The 20,175-nt window shown below is 42.6% G+C and overlaps 1 protein-coding gene across 1 annotated transcript in view; it reads left to right on the top strand.

Moving 5' to 3' along the window:
- Positions 1–20,175, top strand: part of EPB41L4B (erythrocyte membrane protein band 4.1 like 4B) — a 263,118-nt gene that overhangs the window by 123,008 nt on the left and 119,935 nt on the right. Inside the window, 8 exon segments of the mRNA XM_065399132.1 lie at positions 3,471–3,591; positions 12,441–12,528; positions 12,745–12,833; positions 13,171–13,240; positions 13,428–13,597; positions 13,809–13,918; positions 17,684–17,714; positions 19,550–19,583. Of these exon segments, the coding sequence (XP_065255204.1) occupies positions 3,471–3,591; positions 12,441–12,528; positions 12,745–12,833; positions 13,171–13,240; positions 13,428–13,597; positions 13,809–13,918; positions 17,684–17,714; positions 19,550–19,583 (713 nt within the window).

Genomic DNA, 20,175 nt, shown 5'->3' on the forward strand with positions numbered 1-20,175 from the left:
ACACAAAGATGATAAAGGAATTGTTTTACTCCCTTTTCTTTTCATTCATGTTGCTTCTTTACTCTCTCAACATGGACCTTCCGGGTTAAAGTCCAGAGCCCACATTAGCTTCAAATTGTTATGCACTTATTTTTATCTGTGGAGACTCTAGAATATCACAAGCACCGGTAACTTCATCACAATTTTAGACAAGGAGAACTGTTCATAGAACAGCTTGACATGTCTACAGTTCTGGTAATCAAAGATATGGAGAATTATATCTCTACTAAGAAAAGGAATAGAGCAGGTCATCCATTTACGGCATTACCAGTATCATAAAAGAAATTTTTCTTATCCAGTATCAAAACCAATATTTTAAAAACGGTATGTCAAAACAAAGTACTTATAAATGGTGATGGCATTTTTTTCTTTGATCCAATCAATGTTTCTCTATTTGGAGGTACTTATAGTAACTTTCTCTAAAATAACGTCATACGTTGGCACTGTAATATTGAATTCTCTCTGCAGATATTAGAATTACAATTTTTGGATCATTTCTTGTATATTTCTTTCCTTTATATTGATATTGGAGACTTGTAAATAAGCAGAGGAGTTTAAAGAACTATAAAATGATTATTCCCTCCTCAGTAGTTTAAACTTCACCCAAAATTTAAATGTATCTTTTAGTGTGGCTTTTTTAAGGGTGAGCAGGATGATAAAAGGGCAGGTCACATAGGAATTGGTGTGTTAATCATTTTAAATGGGGGCCAGATTCTTTCTCTTAACCAAGACTCTATTTTTACTTCACCGTTATGGCTGGTTTATGAATAATATTGTTCTATTAGATTAATTCTTTTATTGTTTCAACTAACTGCCTTAAGAGCTGGTATTTTCTTTACAAAAGTACAATTTACATCTCAAAGACAATGCAAAGAAAAATCTGGATAGAAGCATCTATTCATGCTTTTGTAGCTGCTTTAGAATTCTCCTGTATTGCAACTTCCACTTTATATAGTATTTAAAGTTTGGTTTTATTCAGTCTAAAATAATTGGTACAATACGTTAAATTATATATTTAAGGTCACTCTGACACAATTCACTTAACCAGCTGCATTTCTGAGCTACTAATTGAAACCAACAAGTGAACTCTTTCTAATATATTTTAAATATCTCAAGTTGTCTGTTTGCATTATCACATTATAAAATCCTATTACACATTTATTTTTCTTTCTACATTAAAGAGACAGTGGTGTCTCTACAGGTGAAATAATTTTACACTTTTTAAAGACACCTGGGTATCTACTTCATTTTAAAATGCATCCACCAGTTGGTGCATTTATTTATAATTTGTCTATTTACACGTTAGAATGCAGATACATAATTTTTATACTACAATATGTATATAAAAAGAACACACTCCAAAATAAGCCATCCTCATCCCTGAACCTCCAGTAAAAACCTGAGAAAAGAGATGGACCTAGGACTATGCCGCAAATGTCAACAAATTTGCATTCTGTTGAGCCAGCCAGGGAAGCTAAATGTACAAAACTGGCTCTGCTTATTTATCCTTATCAGCATCAGAGGCTTCTGACTTCTCTCAGACACAAAACAGCAGCAGAGTTGTCAAATGTCTCTGTGAAAACTTGTGTATATGTTTTACTGTTGTAATTCACATTGGAAAATACTGTTGAGCAAAAAATATACATGTGATAATGATCTCATTATATTTAATATTTTAGGAACCCTAAAATTTGGTCATAAATTTAATCTATTTGGTCATAAATTTAATTGTTGGCTAACAATTAATCTGGGTGTCCTTGATCACTTAAAATAATTCATTATCATTTTTTATCTTCAAAAAGACCATTTTTCCATGTAAATAGTCTTTCTATTCTGTATTTCTGCAACTTTTATGTGTAATGTTCACATGAAGCAATAGTAGATTTTCTTCAACAGAACTGACTTAATTCCTTTGTTGTTCATGGCAGCAAGAACGCAGATGCATTATAAATAAGGCTACGTGTCTGTCACAGAAGTCACGGACTCTGTGACTTTCCGTGACTTCTGCAGCGGCCCGTGCTGACCCTGGGCCAGCAGCAGAAGTTTGGGTGTGTGGGAGGGGGCTCAGGGCTGGGGCAGGGAGTTTGGGGTGTGGGCGTTGCTTACCTTGGGGGGGTGGGGGGGCTCCCCGGCTCCCACCGGCATATCCCTGCAGCTCCTAGGCAGAGAGGCCAGGGGACTTGGCATGTAGCTCGCGGCCGCAGGCGCTGCCCCCACAGCTCCCATTGGCTGTGGTTCTCGCCCAACCAGCAGGGGTCCCGGGTTGCGCCTGGCCCCCCACCCCAGCACCAGCGGGGATCCCGCACAGCGTTTCCCTCCCCGCCCCCCCAAGCATGGGTCCCAGGCTGTGCGCCACTGCCCACGCGCACACACACACACACACCCTCTAGTGCCAGTGGGGGTCCCTGGCTGTGCAACACCACCCGCCTCCTCCCCCATAATAGCGGGGGTCCCGGGCCACCCCCCTCAGCACCCACGGTGCCCCCAGACCACCCCTACCTGTGGTCCTCCAGCCCAAGTTTTAGTTAGGGGCATATAGTAAAAATCATGGGCAGGTCATGGGGTCGTGAATTTTTGTTTATTGCCCATGACCTGTCCATCACTTTTACTAAAAGTACCCATTAAAGCACCAACATTAGCACATATGTAGGCATGTGTCATTTGTATGTGGTAGCATTGGGGATGCATGTTTGCTGCATATATGTTAAACAGTACTGAAGCAGTTAAATTGCAAATTATTTGTATAGGTCAGACATTCATGGAACCATGTGGGAAATTTCTCACCATATGTATAGGAGGTCGGGGCTCAATTCAGTAGGGTTCTGATCTCAATTATAGGGTGCTGAACACCTTGCAGGATCAATACCAGGCTCAATCTGTGCCTTCAAAAAAAAAAAAACAGCTCTTCCCAAATATATACTACAGACATGAAAATTATGATAGTGTTGGGGGTTTAGAAAATGCTATAATCAATTTCTTGACACTAGCTACTGTATCTTTACATTTCCATATATACAATATGGGAAGAAATATGCAATCATGGAAAACACTACTTAGTGATGGAAAAAATACATGTTTCAATTAAAGGAAATGCAGAGTAACCTTGTATGTAAAAGTAGTGCATTTGATCTGTTTTGAATTGAAATTATATTCCTCTTGAAATCCCTTAAATGCAAGAAGTAGCAGTATTTCATGTGTTTAGAATTCTGAATCTGTGTCCTAAACTTTCCTATAGAGTTTCTAGTCTGATTTGTAATTTGAGATGGCAGAACTTAAGTACTTATACAGATGACAACAACAAATGTATATTCTAAAACTTCTTCAGTAGGCTGCTAAATGGGGATATGGAAGTATCTTTGTAGAAGCAAGTTGTTTTTTAATCTTTATGGTGACAGAGTGACCTTTTTTTCTGGCTTTCTGAATGATTTCAGCTGAACTTGGAGAGTGTGAGCACCCAGAACACACACCAGAACTAGTGTCTGAATTCAGATTTACACCAAACCAGACTGAAGCTATGGAATTTGATATCTTTCAGAAATGGAAAGAGTGCAGGTATGGTATCTGTGTGGTGGTGTCAGTTATAATAAAGTTACACAAGAGATTCTTCTCCAAAATCAAATATTGCTGCCTAGACCCCTGTTTTGGGGTCAAACAGTCTCAATGTGTGTTGTTTTAGGGGTTTTCTAGAGACCTCTAGAACCCCTTTAAAGAAGTGGCAGGCATTAACATCAGACAGGGTTGTGTGGTTAAGTTAATTGCAAGTTTCAGCATTTTGGCTCCATTTTTTCTCCTTGACCTGTGTTGAAGGAGTTCATTTTCCACAAGTGAGAATTTTCATGCCTTCCAAGACTCCTTCACTTAAGCAAGCAAGACTCCTTCACTTAATTTGTAGTTAAGGTAGCATTGTCAAAGATCTATTTTTGCCCACACACTCAATCTTTCAAAGATTTCAGGTATTTGGTATCAAACCAGAAGCCTAAATCCAACCCTCCCAGCCTGTGTGTGTTATTTTGTGGGTTTTTTGGGATGAGGATGAAATTGAGACATGAACCAGGAATGTCTTAGCTCAGAAATCTTCATCTTAAAGCCAAAATATTGAGTCCCCTTTGGTCAAAGGGAACTTGACTATTGGAAATTATGAAGATTGTATTAGCCACTATGCAGTTTTTCTAAAACTTTGGAGCACTTAAGAATCTGGATTGTTGCAGTAGTACTGTGCTATTTGCAGCTATAACCAGTTACATGGCAGCAATTCAGTGGAGTAAGAGATAATTAGCCGTAATGGAAAAGGAATAACTTGGACATTTTGAACTTTAATACTCTCTTCTTAACAAATGGATATAGAGGCACTAATGTGCAGTTTTGTAACTTGCTTTTCTCATGCTGTCATAGAAACTGACCACAAATTAGAGGCATGCAATTTTATTTTTTTCTGATAAGTCACTTTTTTGAGAAATGGGAGTTTGGCTTAGTATAGCTTCTTGGAATCTTTGAGCTTGTTATGGACTCCGATGACATTACATTGAAGTCAAGCGTGGTTTTCAAACCAAGTCTCCATTTGTGTGGTACAATTGTTCTCCCCCAAACAAATAGTCATTAAAAAGCATGAACGAACTGTGGATGCAAACTTGTGCCCTCCGAAATGGAAGCCCAGTTTAAAAATTAGGCCCCATAACACCAAAGTTTTTTTTATTACTGGTCCCTATGTGTATTCTACCATACACCTGAGAGTGAAAATCTTGCAAGTAGTGTCCATTCGTCCGTGTCTGCACCTGGGAACTCCTTGTGCTCAGCACCGAGGATATAAGGGGAGGTACAGACTGACCGCCTCTTCGGTTTCTTCTTACTGCTGCATGGCCTGAGTCGGAATCCTCTGTATCTGGAGGTATCCTTGCACTGTCTTCATCTCTATTATATATAATTGTATATAATCTGGTAGTGTTTTTATAGAGTTTTATAGTATTCTGTATAGTTAGTGTAGCTTAGTTTTCCCAACCTTGAGGACTCTCTCTGTCTCCCCTTTTGGGAGTAGGACTATGCTCAGAATTCTGGGATTTAAAAACTTTGTGTCCTGTCCTCACTTCTTCTCACTCTCTTTATTGCATTGGTGCACAAATCTCCACCAAATGCATGATCTGTTGCTTCCTCCCACTCCAGAACCAAGAGGGATGAGAGCTTTGCTTGAGGAAACACTTCATGGAGAAAGCCATAAGACTTCAGTCAGATCCAGACTCGGGATGCCTTCCTGTATGTCAATCTCAGTCCTTGAGCATTGCGCTTTTGAGCATGAGCTCTGGAGCAGAGGTCAGATTAGCTAACTCTAAGCTGGTCTTGTCAAGAGAATAAGGGGCACTGTCAGAGACATAAAAACAGATCCCCCTCTAAATCTGTTTCCAGAAGAAGGATCCCTCCTCGACTCCTTCCAAGTCAGTTGAGTCTTCATGTGCAGGTCCCAAGGACTTAGGTTTGCGTAAGCCTCCTGACCATGACGTAAAAGTGTGCAGGAACAAAGCTCCAATGGTACCAGCCCCAGCACTGACACTGATGCTGACTGTGAGCTCTAGCCAGAAGACCAACAACTACCTGTACCAACCAAGAGCTCTAGATGGAACTCTTTCTCTGACAGAACCAGCCTGGCCCCATAGGGATCCACCAACCACTGTCTGTCGTGGCACCAGATCTGGTGAAAACCAACAACTGGGACGTCTAGAACATCAGGACAGACTGAGACATATACTACCCTGGACCCACAATGTCCTCTACTTTTGGGTCCAATCCTTCTGAGTGACATTTTGACCCCAGAAAAGGAGCCACCTCAAGGAGAATAAGTTACTCCCCTAGTCTGTCTAGGAGCCACAGATTCCTCCCTGTCATTGACAGTACTGCCAATGGAGTTTGCTTTCTCATCTGCTGAATCCTATGTCCAGGATGAACCATCACCTACCTAGGGAGGTTAGCATAGACAGGACTTCAAGAATTTCTTGGACCTGTCCTGGGCTCAGGTAGGATTACCCTCCAAGAGATTTCTCCTATATAATGCCTTGCCACCACCACCACTACCCCCTCCCAAACAGCCTTTGACCCATCGTAGTGACCCTATTGGGGTCTGGGGGATCCTTATGCATGTCACCTAGATCCATGCACTCAACAAGAGCGTCACATTGTCCCTCTCCTCCTTGACAACAGCATCTGGCTTCTCAGGAATATGTGGAGGAGGAAGATGATGAGTCGGATCAGGTGATATCAACAAGCATATCCTCTTCCTCACCTGATGAGGCAATTGCCCCATCTTCACCATTCCTGCCTGATGACCATAGGCAATATCAGTAACTATTGCAGAGGGCAGCAGCAGAACTTCAGATCCCATTAGAAGAAGTTCAAGATACGAAGCACAAACTCTTGGATATTCTGCAGCCCACCAGACCAATCAGGTAGCTCTCTTGGTGAATGAGGCCAGTATGGAACCAGCTAGAATGGTATGGCATACACCAGCAACCTGTACTTCTATGACTAAAAGGGCTGAGAAATATTACTTTGTGCCTGTGAAAGGGGCAGAATTATTGTTTACCCACCAAGCCCTGAACTCCCTAGCAGTACAAGCAGCCACAGAAAGATCCAGATAGCAACACCCTAAAACCATTGCTGCAGACAACACCTGGGCCTTCTGGGGAGGAAGGTATTTACATCCACCAGTCTCCAGTTCAGAATCTCTAGCTACCAGGTCCTGTTAGCAAAATATTATTTTATGAACTACACAAAGTTCCTGGAATTCCAAGATAAAATTCCCCCAGGAAGACAAGGCGGAATTCCAAGCCCTTACTGAGGAAGATAGACTCGTGGCTAAAACCTCACTGCAAGCTGCAGTGGATGAGACTTCCTGGTCATTTATACCTCGGCCCCAAAGAGGCTTGCAATGACTGAAGAACATGAGTACCGACTGAAGAGCATGAGTACCAACCTCAAGGTAGACTGTTAGGAAGCAGGGCACAAACCCCAAATTGGTTGTGGTGTTCTATATTTAGCTTTCACCAACCAATTATCAAGTGTAAACTCCTCAGGCACTACAACAGCCTTAATATGGAGTCTTATAATAAACTATCTAAAGATTTATTATATAGGGGGGAAAACAGAGTTATTTGCAAGGTTAAAGCAGGTAAACATATATATATGAGTTAGTTAGATTCTTTAATTTCAAAAGGTAATAGAAGCATGTATAATCAACAAGTTCTATATGTCCTTTAGGGCTAACCCAGGCTAAGCAGCTGGCAATCTCTTGCTTATGCCTGGAAAAACCTTGCCTTCCAGAGTCCAAGCAGCATAGAGATACCTATGTTGGGGGGTTTTATCCTTTCCTACCCTGTGCTCTGAGCTGCAAACTCAGCTGATAAGGAGGAATCCACGTGCATGACTCATCTTTATGGGGGAGAGAGCAGAACAACAAACAATAGTCTGTCTGGTCAATGGAGCTTGCCTCTTGGGAAGGACATAGCACCTTCTATTTAAGATCAGCCCTTCACACTAATTTACAGTCACAGAGGTTCACGATACAACCTCCCAATATGGGATACAGATGTTATAAGTGAGATTAATGCATGCAGCAATTTACAAGCATTCAGTAAAGTCTAAACACATTCTTGTAATTCTAATATCTATTTTATCAATACTAACGCACAGTTGAGCCAGACTGGTTCCAGCTATGTGTTTGTCAGTGTTCAATTGAGACATGGGAACTTTGGCATGAGCTGGCATTTGGTCTGCCAGCATCACAGAGGAAGCATCATAAACAGGTATGTAAGCTGAGACCTCTTCCATAGCCTTTCTAGCACCAACGACCATATGAACCACCATGCAAGCATCCAAGAGCTTAGAGGCCAAGGTATGCAGCCCCATCCCTCAACAACAGCTACCCAGCCTTATTCACCGGCTAAAGGCTACTTTTGACCGGACTCTGGGGAGTTGCAACATAATGATGATATCATCCTCACCTATTTCCAAATTCCCCTTTGGTGGCTGCCTAGCATACATTGCCCACAACTGGAGGGCTGTAACAGACAAGTGGGTACTAGATATCATCCACTTTAGCTACCATCAAATTTCTTTCTCCACCTCCTCAGAAGCCCCCTTTCTGGCCCCTATTCAGGGTCTGCTCTCATGAGAAGATCCTCCTCAAACGAGGAGGTAGACTTGCTCCTCAAACGAGGACCTATAGAGCAAGTTTCACCTCAGCATCCAGGGAAAGGGTTGTACTCCCACAATTTCATAGTTCGCAAGAAAAAGGTAGGATGGAGGCCCATTCTCGACCTACGTCAGTTAAATGTTTATATTCACAAATTGAAATTCTGCATGGTTAAGTTGGCCTCAGTAATTCCCTGCTTGGAAAAAAGACGTATGATGAGCAGCTCTCGACATGAAAGATGCTTACTTTCCTGTGGATGTTCACCTGACCCACAGGTTCCTCAGGTTTCTTGTAGGACAGGAACACTCCCAGTTCAGAGGACTCCCATTGTGTCTGACAACAGCACCCAAGGTCTTCACCAAGATCTCAGTGGTGGTAGCACAGATGAGATGAAATGGCTACATCGTTTTCCTTTATTGGAACGACTGGCTTCTTACAGGCAGATCCCATCTGGAAGTTCAGTTGGCAACTTTGTCCTTTCTCTGCCTGCTGGCATCCTTGGGAATCTGCATAAACATGGAAAAGTGTATTTTGACCCCCACACAGCTCATCAACATTATAGGCGTGACCCTGGACTTGACTGCAAGCAAGAGCCTCCCTCCCTGCAGACAGATTCTTAGTCATGAGCAGTCTGATAAACCAAGTCATGCCCAAACCCAGAACAAAAGTCCGGATCTGTCTGTCTTTGCTCAGTCACGTGGCCTCCTGCTCGTATGTAAGGTCATTTGCTAGACTGCAACTCCATTGTTTGCAAGCCTGGCTCTGGTTGGTATATGTGCCACACACAGCATGAACACCGTGACAGTGCCAGTCAATATCAGGGCTTCACTCAGAACCCCCAAATTGTGTGCATTGGAGTCCCTTTCCTACCCCCACCCTGCCTCGTGCACACGTACACAGCCAACATGATGATAATCACGGAGGCATCCCTCGTAGGCTGGTGAGCCCACATGGGCAGAGTCACATCACAAGATACCTGGACACCGTGGAAACCTGGGATGCGTATCAATCTTTTGGAACCAAGTGCAGTCAGACAGGCATGCAGTGCATTCCTCCCGCTCGTATGATCCTGACACATTTGGATAATGTCAGACAACATGACAACTGTTTTCTATAACAGCAAATAAGGAGGGGTAAAATCCTTTGCAGTGCACACAGAGGCAGTCAACTTATGGTGTATCTGGAACCACATCACAATTTGTGTGATGCACCTCCCAGGCACTCAGAACTCACTGGTGGACAACCTCAGAAGGCATTTCATCCCCAGTTATGAGTGGGAGTTACCACCGGGCCACCTTTTGAATCACTGGCCATGTTCTTAATGTCCCACCAGTCTGTTAAGGTCACCTTCCTGGTTGCCATTACATGGCCCAACCCACCATACACTATACTTCATAAAGAAAAGGTATCCCTTCACCTCCACCTAAAGTTCATCCCAAAGGTAATTCCTGAGTTCCACATAAACCAATCGATTCACGCACTGGTATTTTTCCTGAATGCCTCCAGTGAGGAAGGAGACGCCATTTTCTTGACGTCTGATGAGCATTGGCATTCTACCTGCAAAAAATGAAACCATTTGGGAAATCGCCCAGACTATTCGTTGCTATAGCAGAGTGGACACGGAGAAGTCATATCAGCTCAGATACTCCGTGGATTTCTGGTTGTATCCTCCTTTTCTATCAGTTGGCACATTGTCACATTCTGGGGTCCAGTCCAGCCCAGTGAGGGGTTGTGATACCATCTGCCTGTAACCGTAGGTGCTTTAAATTGCTATGCTGCTGTAATTCTCTTGTCTGGATGCTCCCAGCCAGCATACAAGCATGCACTGAGTGTCTGTTTAATAAGCAACCCTGGACCAGCAACTCTGATTCCAGCAGCCTATTTGCTACACTCCAGGTACGCACCAGCTTTTTGGTTACACCTGGTAAGATTAACCCCAACACCCCTCATCCCAAATTTTCCAAAATTAATGTGCTCTGCAATATCTAGCCCTTTCCTGGACCATTTAGAGGAATAATAAGGTTTGTTTGCTCCTCTAAAGAGACAAACTGCATAGCTTATCACTCTAAGTGGAGTTAGTAATCACTTCAATTCAAACACAACACTGGGTTTGTTTAGATTAAAAAGTAAAACAAGTTTACTAGCCAAAGGAGATAGGATCTCAAGTGAGTTCAGGTATAAAGGATAGAGTTAGAAATGGTTACAAGGAAATAAAAGTGAAAAACGCTTTTTAGAGGCTAAGACCTAACAAAACTACCATCTTATGTCAAGGTAAGATTCTTACCACGCTCCCTACCAACTAGATGGCTGCCCTACCCCTCTGGTCATCTTCTTCTGCAATGTTCAAAGTGCTCGGTTCCTTTGTCACCTTAAGTGAAAGGTCACTTGATGTTCTTTGACCCTCTCTTTTATAGTCCAATTAACCTTTAAAATGGATTCTTCTGAAGGTTGCCCCCCAAAATAAAATAAAATTCAAGCTGTGAGAAAGGAGACCTGGAGTCTGGTGAAGGAAGTCCTATGCTGGTTTCGCCCCCATTTTTTTTCAAAAATGCAAATTGATCTGTTCCTGCTCTTTGCAATGCAAATGAATGGCTACTTGCCAGCAATTGCTAATCAATTTTGATTACACCTGCTGAAAGCATCAGCTTGTCCTTAGTCTGGGAGAAACCTGCTTACCCACTCCCCAGACCTGTCTGGTAAACACACTTTAGTTCCACATTTCCTTCATATGGTCTCTTGGGTGTTTACTGTATATACACCATGCAAGAATATTAATTTACCTCTGTGTTGTTAATTTTCTAGTTCTACCTTACATGACACGTAGCTGATACAGTTTGACATTAATGAGTTGTGGTACACTGAACTGGTCAGGTCAGCAGAACCTCCCTATCAGATACCAATAAGCCTCTTGCACTGTGATGCTGTTAAGGTCACATGCATCTCCCTCACCCGGATGGAGTGAGAGTCCATTCCACTAGAGGACAGGCAATCTCTGTAGCAACAGTTTGAAAAGTGCCTCTGTTGGACATAGGGTGACCAGATGTCCTGATTTTATAAGGACAGTCCCGATTTGGGGGTCTTTTTCTTATATAGGCTCCTATTACCCCCCACCCCCTGTCCTGATTTTTCACATTTGCTGTCTGTTCACCCTAGTTGGACATTTGTAAGGCTGCAACCTGGAGTTCCATACGCACTTTCACAAAGCATTGCACTCTGGTTCAAGCCTCTTCTGCTGACACAGACTTTGGAATTGCAGTGTTACAGACATCTATACCTCCTGTATCCTCGCAACCCCCTCCTCCTATTGAGGACTGCTTGCCAGTCACTCATGTGTGAAGCACACATAGGGACTGGCCCTTGAAGAAGAAATGGAGGTTACTTACTTGTAACTACAAGTTCTCAGATGTGTGGTCCCTATCTATATTCCACTACTCACCCTCCTTCCCCTCTGCTTCGGCCCATGACTGGATTTGTGGTAGATAAGGAGCTGGAAAGGCAGTCAGTCTGCACCTACCCTTATATCCTCGGTGCTGAGCATGTGAAAGTCCAGGGTGGAGGCACGGACCAACGGCCACTACTTGCAAGAGATTTTCAGGGCCCCTAAAAATATTTGATGCCCAATTCCTTAACAGCTTTGAAAGTCTGAGTTTTGAAATTGTTTTGAAAAACACTTCACCAATTGAAGGTGTATGGTGTAATCAATGCAGGTGCTGCTGTGGCACAATGTTTATTAGAAAGTTTTTATATTAGTGTACTGTATATCCAGCCAGTTATTCACTTTCTTTGTAGAAATTAAGATCGTATTTGCATGCAACTGGCAGCATTTAAATGTAAACCAATCACTTTATCAAGTCTACGTGATTGGGTAAAAGGAGATTGCATTCAATGGTAAGAATGCAGGATGGCTAAAATGAAAAAGTTCTGCTGTGTATGAATTCAGCTGCATGGAGTCTATGTGTAGTCTTCTAGGCCCCAATTCAGCAAAGCATTTAAGCCTCTAATTAAGACCCAGCTTATATAGAAAGCAGTTAAGCTTGTGTTTAAATAGTTTGCTGAACAGGGATGGACTAAGCACATGCATAAAGTTAAGCATGTATTTAAATGCTTTGCAGAGTCAGGGTCCTAGGCAGGGGAGCCTGGGTAATGGATGAAAAGGGGAGTTATACTGTATATAAGAAAGTATTCTATTGCAAACTAAAGTACATTTTCCATTTTATTTTCACAGGGGAAAAACCCCAGCACAGGCTGAATTGTGCTACTTGAACAAAGCTAAATGGTTGGAAATGTATGGTGTAGATATGCATGTGGTTAAGGTAAGACCTACATTGTCATTTATTTCTGTGGGGAGTGGAAGAGACTGTAAATAGAAGAATGTGAATCTCTTTATAAACAGGTCATAATTCTCTACTATTAAAACATGCGAACAGACTTCGGTACTATGTGTTATAACAAAAGTTTTGAGTTACTACCATATTAAGATTTGTGCTAGTGACTGCATATTGATTATTCCATCATGTGTTTGGTTGTAGGGAAGAGACGGATGTGACTATGCACTTGGACTTACGCCAACAGGCATATTGATCTTTGAAGGAGCAAACAAAATAGGTTTATTTTTTTGGTAATTCATTTTTTGCTTTATATCCCAATTTAACTGCTGAAATCCTTCCCCTTTTAAATAATGAGTTTTGGCTTGGTTTGAATGTATAGTGTGGTGGATTTAAGAAGGGAGATTGATTCTGCAATATCAAAATGGATTAAGATACATGCTTCCGACTAGGTCAGTTTATGTTTCAACAATATCTAAAGTGATTTGTTAAACATATATTTATATTTTAAATACATTATGAGGTCAGATGTCCCATTATTGTAAACCCTCTTATATACCATTTTGTTTGTTTTCCTTTAACTAAAAATCCTAAATTTATAAAATGCCTGTTTATTTCCTGTATGTGTAGGCCTAAAATCACTAAAATGGACTTCAAAAAGAGCAAATTAACACTTGTGGTCGTAGAAGATGATGAACAGGTAATTTCCCCCCCCCCCCTTACTTGGAACCTGATCCATTGAAGGGCTGAGTACGTTCAACTCCTGTTGGCCACCAGAAGCTGAAGGGGCTCAGTGCCTTGTTGGATCAGGCCCTTTCTCTTTTGTGTTAGCCATTAACAAATATCATGCTTGCCAACTTCCAAAGTTTTTTTGTTTCTGCATTTAGGGCAGAGAACAAGAGCACACATTTGTTTTCCGGTTAGACAATGCAAAAACATGCAAACATTTGTGGAAATGTGCTGTGGAACACCATGCATTCTTCAGACTGCGAATACCAGCAAACAGTAAATCTAGCAGATCTGACTTCATAAGGCTGGGTTCACGCTTCAGATTCAGGTATTTAATGAAATAACTGGGCATTTGTATTTATTTGAGGACACAAGAAGACACAGCACAAAAATACAAGATTTGTCCAGTTCGTTCCAAGATTATTTATTTATTTATTACTCTTTGCAAAGCAGCTTGGTTTCTCTAAGCATGTTTGATAAGCACGAAGTAAGGGTGGAGTTAAGTCACTCTCTCTAACTAAAAAACTTTTTTTTTTTAGTGGTCGAACAGAGTATCAAGCAACACATGGATCCAGGTTACGCAGAACCAGTACATTTGAAAGAAAACCCAGCAAACGGTATCCATCGCGAAGGCATTCAACTTTTAAAGGTGGGGTTTTTATTTAACCCACTTGAATTATACATATTCATTAAACTAATTGTATGCTCATTAACAGCATAGCCACACATACATGTTGCAGAATTTCTACTGGTGTATAGATGACCATATTCAAACCAAACAAAATTATAGCTCAGTATGACGAGCATAACCGAATGAGTCACCAGCTGAAAAATCAAAGGTAGCAACTTTTTCCCTGAGTCAGTTTTGTTGTGTTATCCTTTGTGTCTCCTGCATCCTCTCCCATCCTTCACCATTCCTGTGTCTTGTCTTCTTCCCCATCCTCAGCCAGAGTTATACGTTCCCCGGGCACCGGCGAGCTCAGCTGCAGGTGCAAACCTGGAGCTACATTGGACAATTATTTTTGTGTGACTGATTTGTGATTTTGGAATGTGTCGGGTTGGCAACCCTTTTGACTTTCTCCCCTTTCCCTTTCTGCATGGGAATGGGGAGAACCACATCTAGAGGTACTTCTCTATGTGTGCATCTACGGGGTTACTGGTCCCATCTTTTGTTTCCACTGTGCTTATGTCAGCTACAAAACAATCTTATAAAACTGTGGTATTTATCATTCTCTGAGTCTGTCTCAGTGTGGATCCCATTGTAGACGTGCATGCACCTCATGCATGTGAGAGCAGTATTTTTTTTATTTTTTTTTTTGAGTAGCAAAGTCTGCACGTGCACCCTGTGCCTTTTCATGGACCTGAGTGACAGTATAAAGAGCGGCGTGGCCGTGACTCTCCCTCATTCCCTCTGACTGCTTGTGGCACTGAACCTGTGGAATGTCCGACCTACTAGTTCTTAGCTTTGGCTACAATTTCTGCAAACCTTCAGAAATTCTTCAGAACTCTGTTTTGATTACCTTGATTTTTTTTGACCGCTGCAAATCACATCAATCCATCTGAACCCAGTATTGATAGTTCAACACACACACACACACACACACACACACCCCGTGCTGATCCCCCGTATATACACCCTGTACAGCCCTGTCCATTTTGCAGCGGGGGCACAATAGGAGCTTCTTTTGTCTAAGTGAGTTGCACAGACCTAGCAAGTGCTCTGTGTACCTGCCATTTTCCACTAGGACATGAGATGAAGCTCAAACTACACCTTCTGGAACAATTCATGAAGGTATCCTCAGATCCCGAGGAGACGAGCTCCAAGGTCCTGCTACTGGACTAGCCAGTGTCATCCAGCATTCCTCCAGCAGACAGGCTACACCTAAACCCAGTGCAGAGAAGACCGCACCAAGAAAGGAACTATCACCAGCACAGTCACCCCCAACATTGAAACATCATCAACATCAAATCCGGCACTAGCACTTGTGCCATCAAAGTCCAACACTGAGGGGAGTCACTTCAAATAAAGAGGCAAAGACTCCGGGCAAAGATCAGTGTTCTCCCATAAGGAGAAACAACACACAGCCTCTGGACTGCACCCTTCAGTGTCGACATTGACCATGGAGGATGAGCCTAGGGGAGAACCAGAACAACCATCAGTGCTGAAGCACCTGCCAATTCTGGTATAAATCCCAGTGCAGAGAGCCCCCTACAAGATGTCTACTCCTCCTCACTGTCACCAAAGGCGTATGTTCTCTCCATCTTCAAGTAGAGAACCTTCTCCCCTCAGCTCAGTGGCTGACACCATGGAGAGACTCACCTGATTCCTCAACAGGGCTCTGCCCCAGCCACCTCCTCGGGAATGGCACAGGATTGGATAATGCCAATGGTATTCTTACTACTGTGGCCCTGTTGGGGTTATTGGGGTCCACCATCTTGGGCATCGAGAAGTCAGGCTCAACTTTGCTCAAGGAAGAGGTCACTCCTCCCTTCAGCATCTCTGGCCAGACACACATCAGAGTATCAGGAGGAACAGGATTCAGTGTTAGAGCAACCCTGCATCCCGTATCACTACCTGAAGCCCTCTCATTTTTCGTCCTCTGGCAAAGGGGTATCCTTGGCATCTAGCTGGGAGCCACACTGCTCCAAGCCACAGATCCTCCCCAAGTCCTACAAGAGCTCTCTTGGATGGCTACTCCCAGTGAATATACGGAAAGGGATCGATCCCATTCTCTGCTCTCTCCCTAACTGTTCCATTTATCATAGATGCTTCAGGGACAGGATGGGATGCCCATTTGAACCACCTGCAGATGCCAGGAACATGGTCTCAGAACAAACTAAATTTACATATGAGCATCCTGGAACAGAGAGCCATCAGACTGAATAGAATAATAGAAATGTGGGGCTGGGAGGAACCTTGAGATGTCATCAGATCCAGCCCCTTGTACTGTGGCAGGACCAAGTAAACTTAGACCATCCTTGACATGGTCTTAAACCTCCAATGATGGGGATTCCACAACCTCTCTTAGAAGCCTATTCCAGTACTTAGCTACCAGTAGAATTAGAAAGTTTTTCCTACTATCTTACCTAAATCTTCCTTGCTGCAGATTAAGCCTGTTACTTTTCGGCCAACCTTCAGGTGACAGGGAACAGTTGATCACCATCCTCTTTATAATGGCCCTTAACATATTTGAAGACTGTTATTGGGTCACCCTTCGGTCTTCTTTTCTCAATACTGCCAGGGTTCACCTTGCAGCAGAATCAGCATATCATGCTCCAGAACAGTCATACTCGATCTTCTTGCACCCGATGATGTTGAAGTTAATTAAGGGCCTCCTTCCTATCTGTCCTCCGGTTAGAGACCTGTCTGCCTTGTGGGACCTCATGTCATCCTCCTGAAGCTCATGGAGCTTCCCTGTGAGCCACGCTGGAATGCTCCATACAACATTTTACTATCAAGGCAGTCTTTCTGCTGGCTATTGCTTCAGCTTGAAGGGCTTGTGAGCTCCAAGCTTCCGTGGCCAGACCACCATACACATTCTTCCATCTCATATTTTCACCTGATCCAATCAGTTACCAGACCAGTCTTCTTCCCAAAGCTGCACTCATTTCTGGAAGAGAAGAAACTACATACCTTGGATGTAATTAGAGCTTTACTATATTACCTTGATAGGACTGATCCGTTTTGGCTCCCCCTTCGCACACCTCTTTTTGGCCATTTCTGGCCCATCCAAAGGTCATGCTGTCTCATCGGAGAGACTCTCCAAGGGAATCATGCAGTGAATTTCTACCTGCAATCAGCTGGCTGGCAATCTGGTCACTTTGTCCATCAAGGCACACTCCGCAGAGGCACAGGCTGCATCTACTGCCTGCTTCAGGAATTTCCTGCTTCTGAGATCTGCAACATGGAGTAACCCACTGACTTTTGTGAAAAATTATGTCCTTGACATGGCAGCCAGGGCTCATGCTGAGTTCAGGAGACCAGTTCTTCAATCATTGTTTGGTTCAGCTAATGCTCCTCACTGCACCATCCTTAGAGGCTACTGCCTGCCAGTGAACTACAGTGGGATCCACACTGACCTACTAAAGAAGAGAGATCGGTTACTTACCCTACAGTAACTGTGGGGTCAGTGCGGATCCCATGACCTGCCCTCTATCTCCGCTTTTTGGAGTCTGTAGCTAATACTAGCTTTGAATCCCAAGGGAACAGAGAGAGGGTTGTGACTGCATTGCCTCGTGTGGGAGCACAAAGTACATGCACAGCCCTGACAGATGCTGCTACTCAAAAAAACTATTCCTGTCTTGCACATATGAGGTACACTTAGACTACAGTATCTCAAAGAACCACAGTTACGGGGCAGTAAGTTCTCTTTCAAAGGTAAATGTTGATTAACTTTTTTTTTTTTTTTTTAAGCAAACAATCCTGTGAAGGCAGCACAACTGTGGTAAGTATATCCAGATTCTCATTGCGTGTTCATTCTTACGGTTTGGCAATGAGTCCTAAGGCCCTGTTCCTGCATCAGGGTTGGCTAGCACCGAATCCTTCACCTGCGCTAGCTGACCACAGTGTGAGATCAGGGGCTAAGTATGAAACTGTGTTTGCTTTTCTTTTTGTCTGAGTGGATTTCTGACCTTTGAAAGTAGGAGCAAAATTGAGCTTATTTTCTTTCTGATCTTGTTGTCATTATGTTGAGCATCTAACACTATCGGGGGCTGCTTTGTAAGTTAAAATAAATAGTCTTTTCTTTGCCCCTGAATGTTCACTGTGGTACAAGCAGACCTTTGCTGAGCAAACTACTAATGCTTTTGAATTTGTAACATCGGGTATACATTTTGTTATACCTCTCTAAAAACAGAGCACTGTGCTACATAAAACTGAATTAGAGGTGTTATTAAATTAGCATTTTCATGTGGTAACCGACTCATCGTCACTTCGTAATCATGTGAAATCAGGAGTACATGGAACCACACTAACTTTTCTAGCTCTTAATTTATGCTAGGCAGTTGTGTTGCGCCCCCCCCCTCCCTTTTTTTTTTTAATGAAATGTGTCAGTAGCAACAGTAGAGTTATGGTGAAGAAGGTACTTGTTTTATGAATCCCTAAGTGCAGGTGCTTTTAACTTTTTAAAAATTAGCCTTTGAGCTGCCATTTCTTACTTCATTAGCCAGGGAATGGATGGTGGGTTTGGGTTATTTTTTAGTTTAATTTGGCCATGTTTGTTTTATCAATCTCAGAAATGTGGAGGAAAATGTTGGTTTTCTCCAGTTAGAAATTTTTCACACTTTTTTTGCACTTGATTAAATTAAAAATGCCTTGTATTTTTAAAAAGTTCAAACTTGCCATGAACTTAGCCCTAAATGAGGACAAGCACTCTTACAAGCTTGAAGAAATATAGTTTAGAAAAGTAACACTTTCTGCAAACTTTTTTGGTACTCTGGAATGTTTGACATTTTCATACTACACCTCTACCTCGATATAACGCTGTCCTCGGGAGCCAAAAAATCTTATCGGGTTATAGGTGAAACCGCGTTATATCGAACTTTCTTTGATCCACCGGAGTGCGGAACCCCCCCGGAGCACTGCTTTACCGCGTTATATCCGAATTTGTGTTATATCGGGTAGCGTTATATCGAGGTAGAGGTGTATTATTTAAGGCTTTGCTCTTGCAAACATGTGAGTAGTTCCACTGAAGTCAATGGGATTACTCTTCTGTATAAAATGATGTACTTGCATAATGCAGGATCTGGGAAGTTGGTGTCTCTAGTAGTCATAAAAGGTACAAGACAGTATACCGGGGGGGAGGGAGGCTGAAATGATGTTTATTTAGCTGTCATTTTCATTTTGTTGTTTTTGGGGAAATGTAATATGCAAGGATCTCTTAATTCACTCGTAGTTCTCTTACTACTATTAAAATGGACTGCTACGTTACAGAATTTTGAAGGACTGATGGGTTAATGTTTTCATTGTTGTTAGCAGAAGACCCGAAAAGATAGATCTGTCCTGGTACCAACATGTTTCCAATATTCCTGAGAAGTTTAGGCCTCAATCCTGCAACTGGCTCCATGAGTGCGGATGTCTGTGCTTCTCTATATCCTCGTTAGACTTAGACTTAGAGGGACTCCACACAGGCACAGAACTTTTCCTTTGTGTAGCCAGCTGAAGGATCAAGTTCTCAATCTTGTTCACCCACATAGTAAACTAATTCATGGAAATTATCAGTTTTCTTATTTTTGTCCATTTTAATTACAGAAAAGCTATTTTTTCTTTGTCTTATTTTAGTGCAAAAAATAATCCTGAAGTCCACAACTACCAGGTAAGAGTAACACTTGCTGGAGGGAATATTGACTTTAGTTTTATTACTTTAATTGTAAAGTTATTGCTGCCTATAATTAAGGTGACTCGTTTTCTCCTCTCTCCCCCTTCTTCCCTGTTGTTGTGATTTGTTCCTTTCATACCCTTGTGGTGAGATTTTGTTCTGTCTCTAATTGCTGCAGCACAGTGGGGAGACAATGCAGAATTTGCAGCCCAGTGGGGAGACACTTTTGCTCCCTCCTGATTCTGGGCAGCTCTGGGAACTGGAAAGGTGCCCCAAACATTTAGACAGCCTTAGAGGGCCTGTTTAAGTTATGGCAACCTCCTGGGCTTACCTTATGGGCTGCAGCACCACCCAGAATCTTTGCAGCATTGCATCGTGCGGTCCCATCCCCAATACACCACCTATGCCAGGGCTTGTTAGGAGGTATCCGCAGTAGGCATTCTTACAATTGTCTTCCATGGTGTTTACACCAGGGGGAATTCTCCTGTGGCTGAGTTGGGGGCTTTTACAGCCCCTTTATGCCATTCCTTCCCTCCTAACCAGGGAAAAGGGCCTGGAGTGGAAGTGAGGCTCTCACCCTTGTTTCATA

This window comes from Emys orbicularis, chromosome 2 (genome assembly GCF_028017835.1).
Source record: "Emys orbicularis isolate rEmyOrb1 chromosome 2, rEmyOrb1.hap1, whole genome shotgun sequence".
Taxonomy (NCBI): Eukaryota; Metazoa; Chordata; order Testudines; family Emydidae; genus Emys; species Emys orbicularis.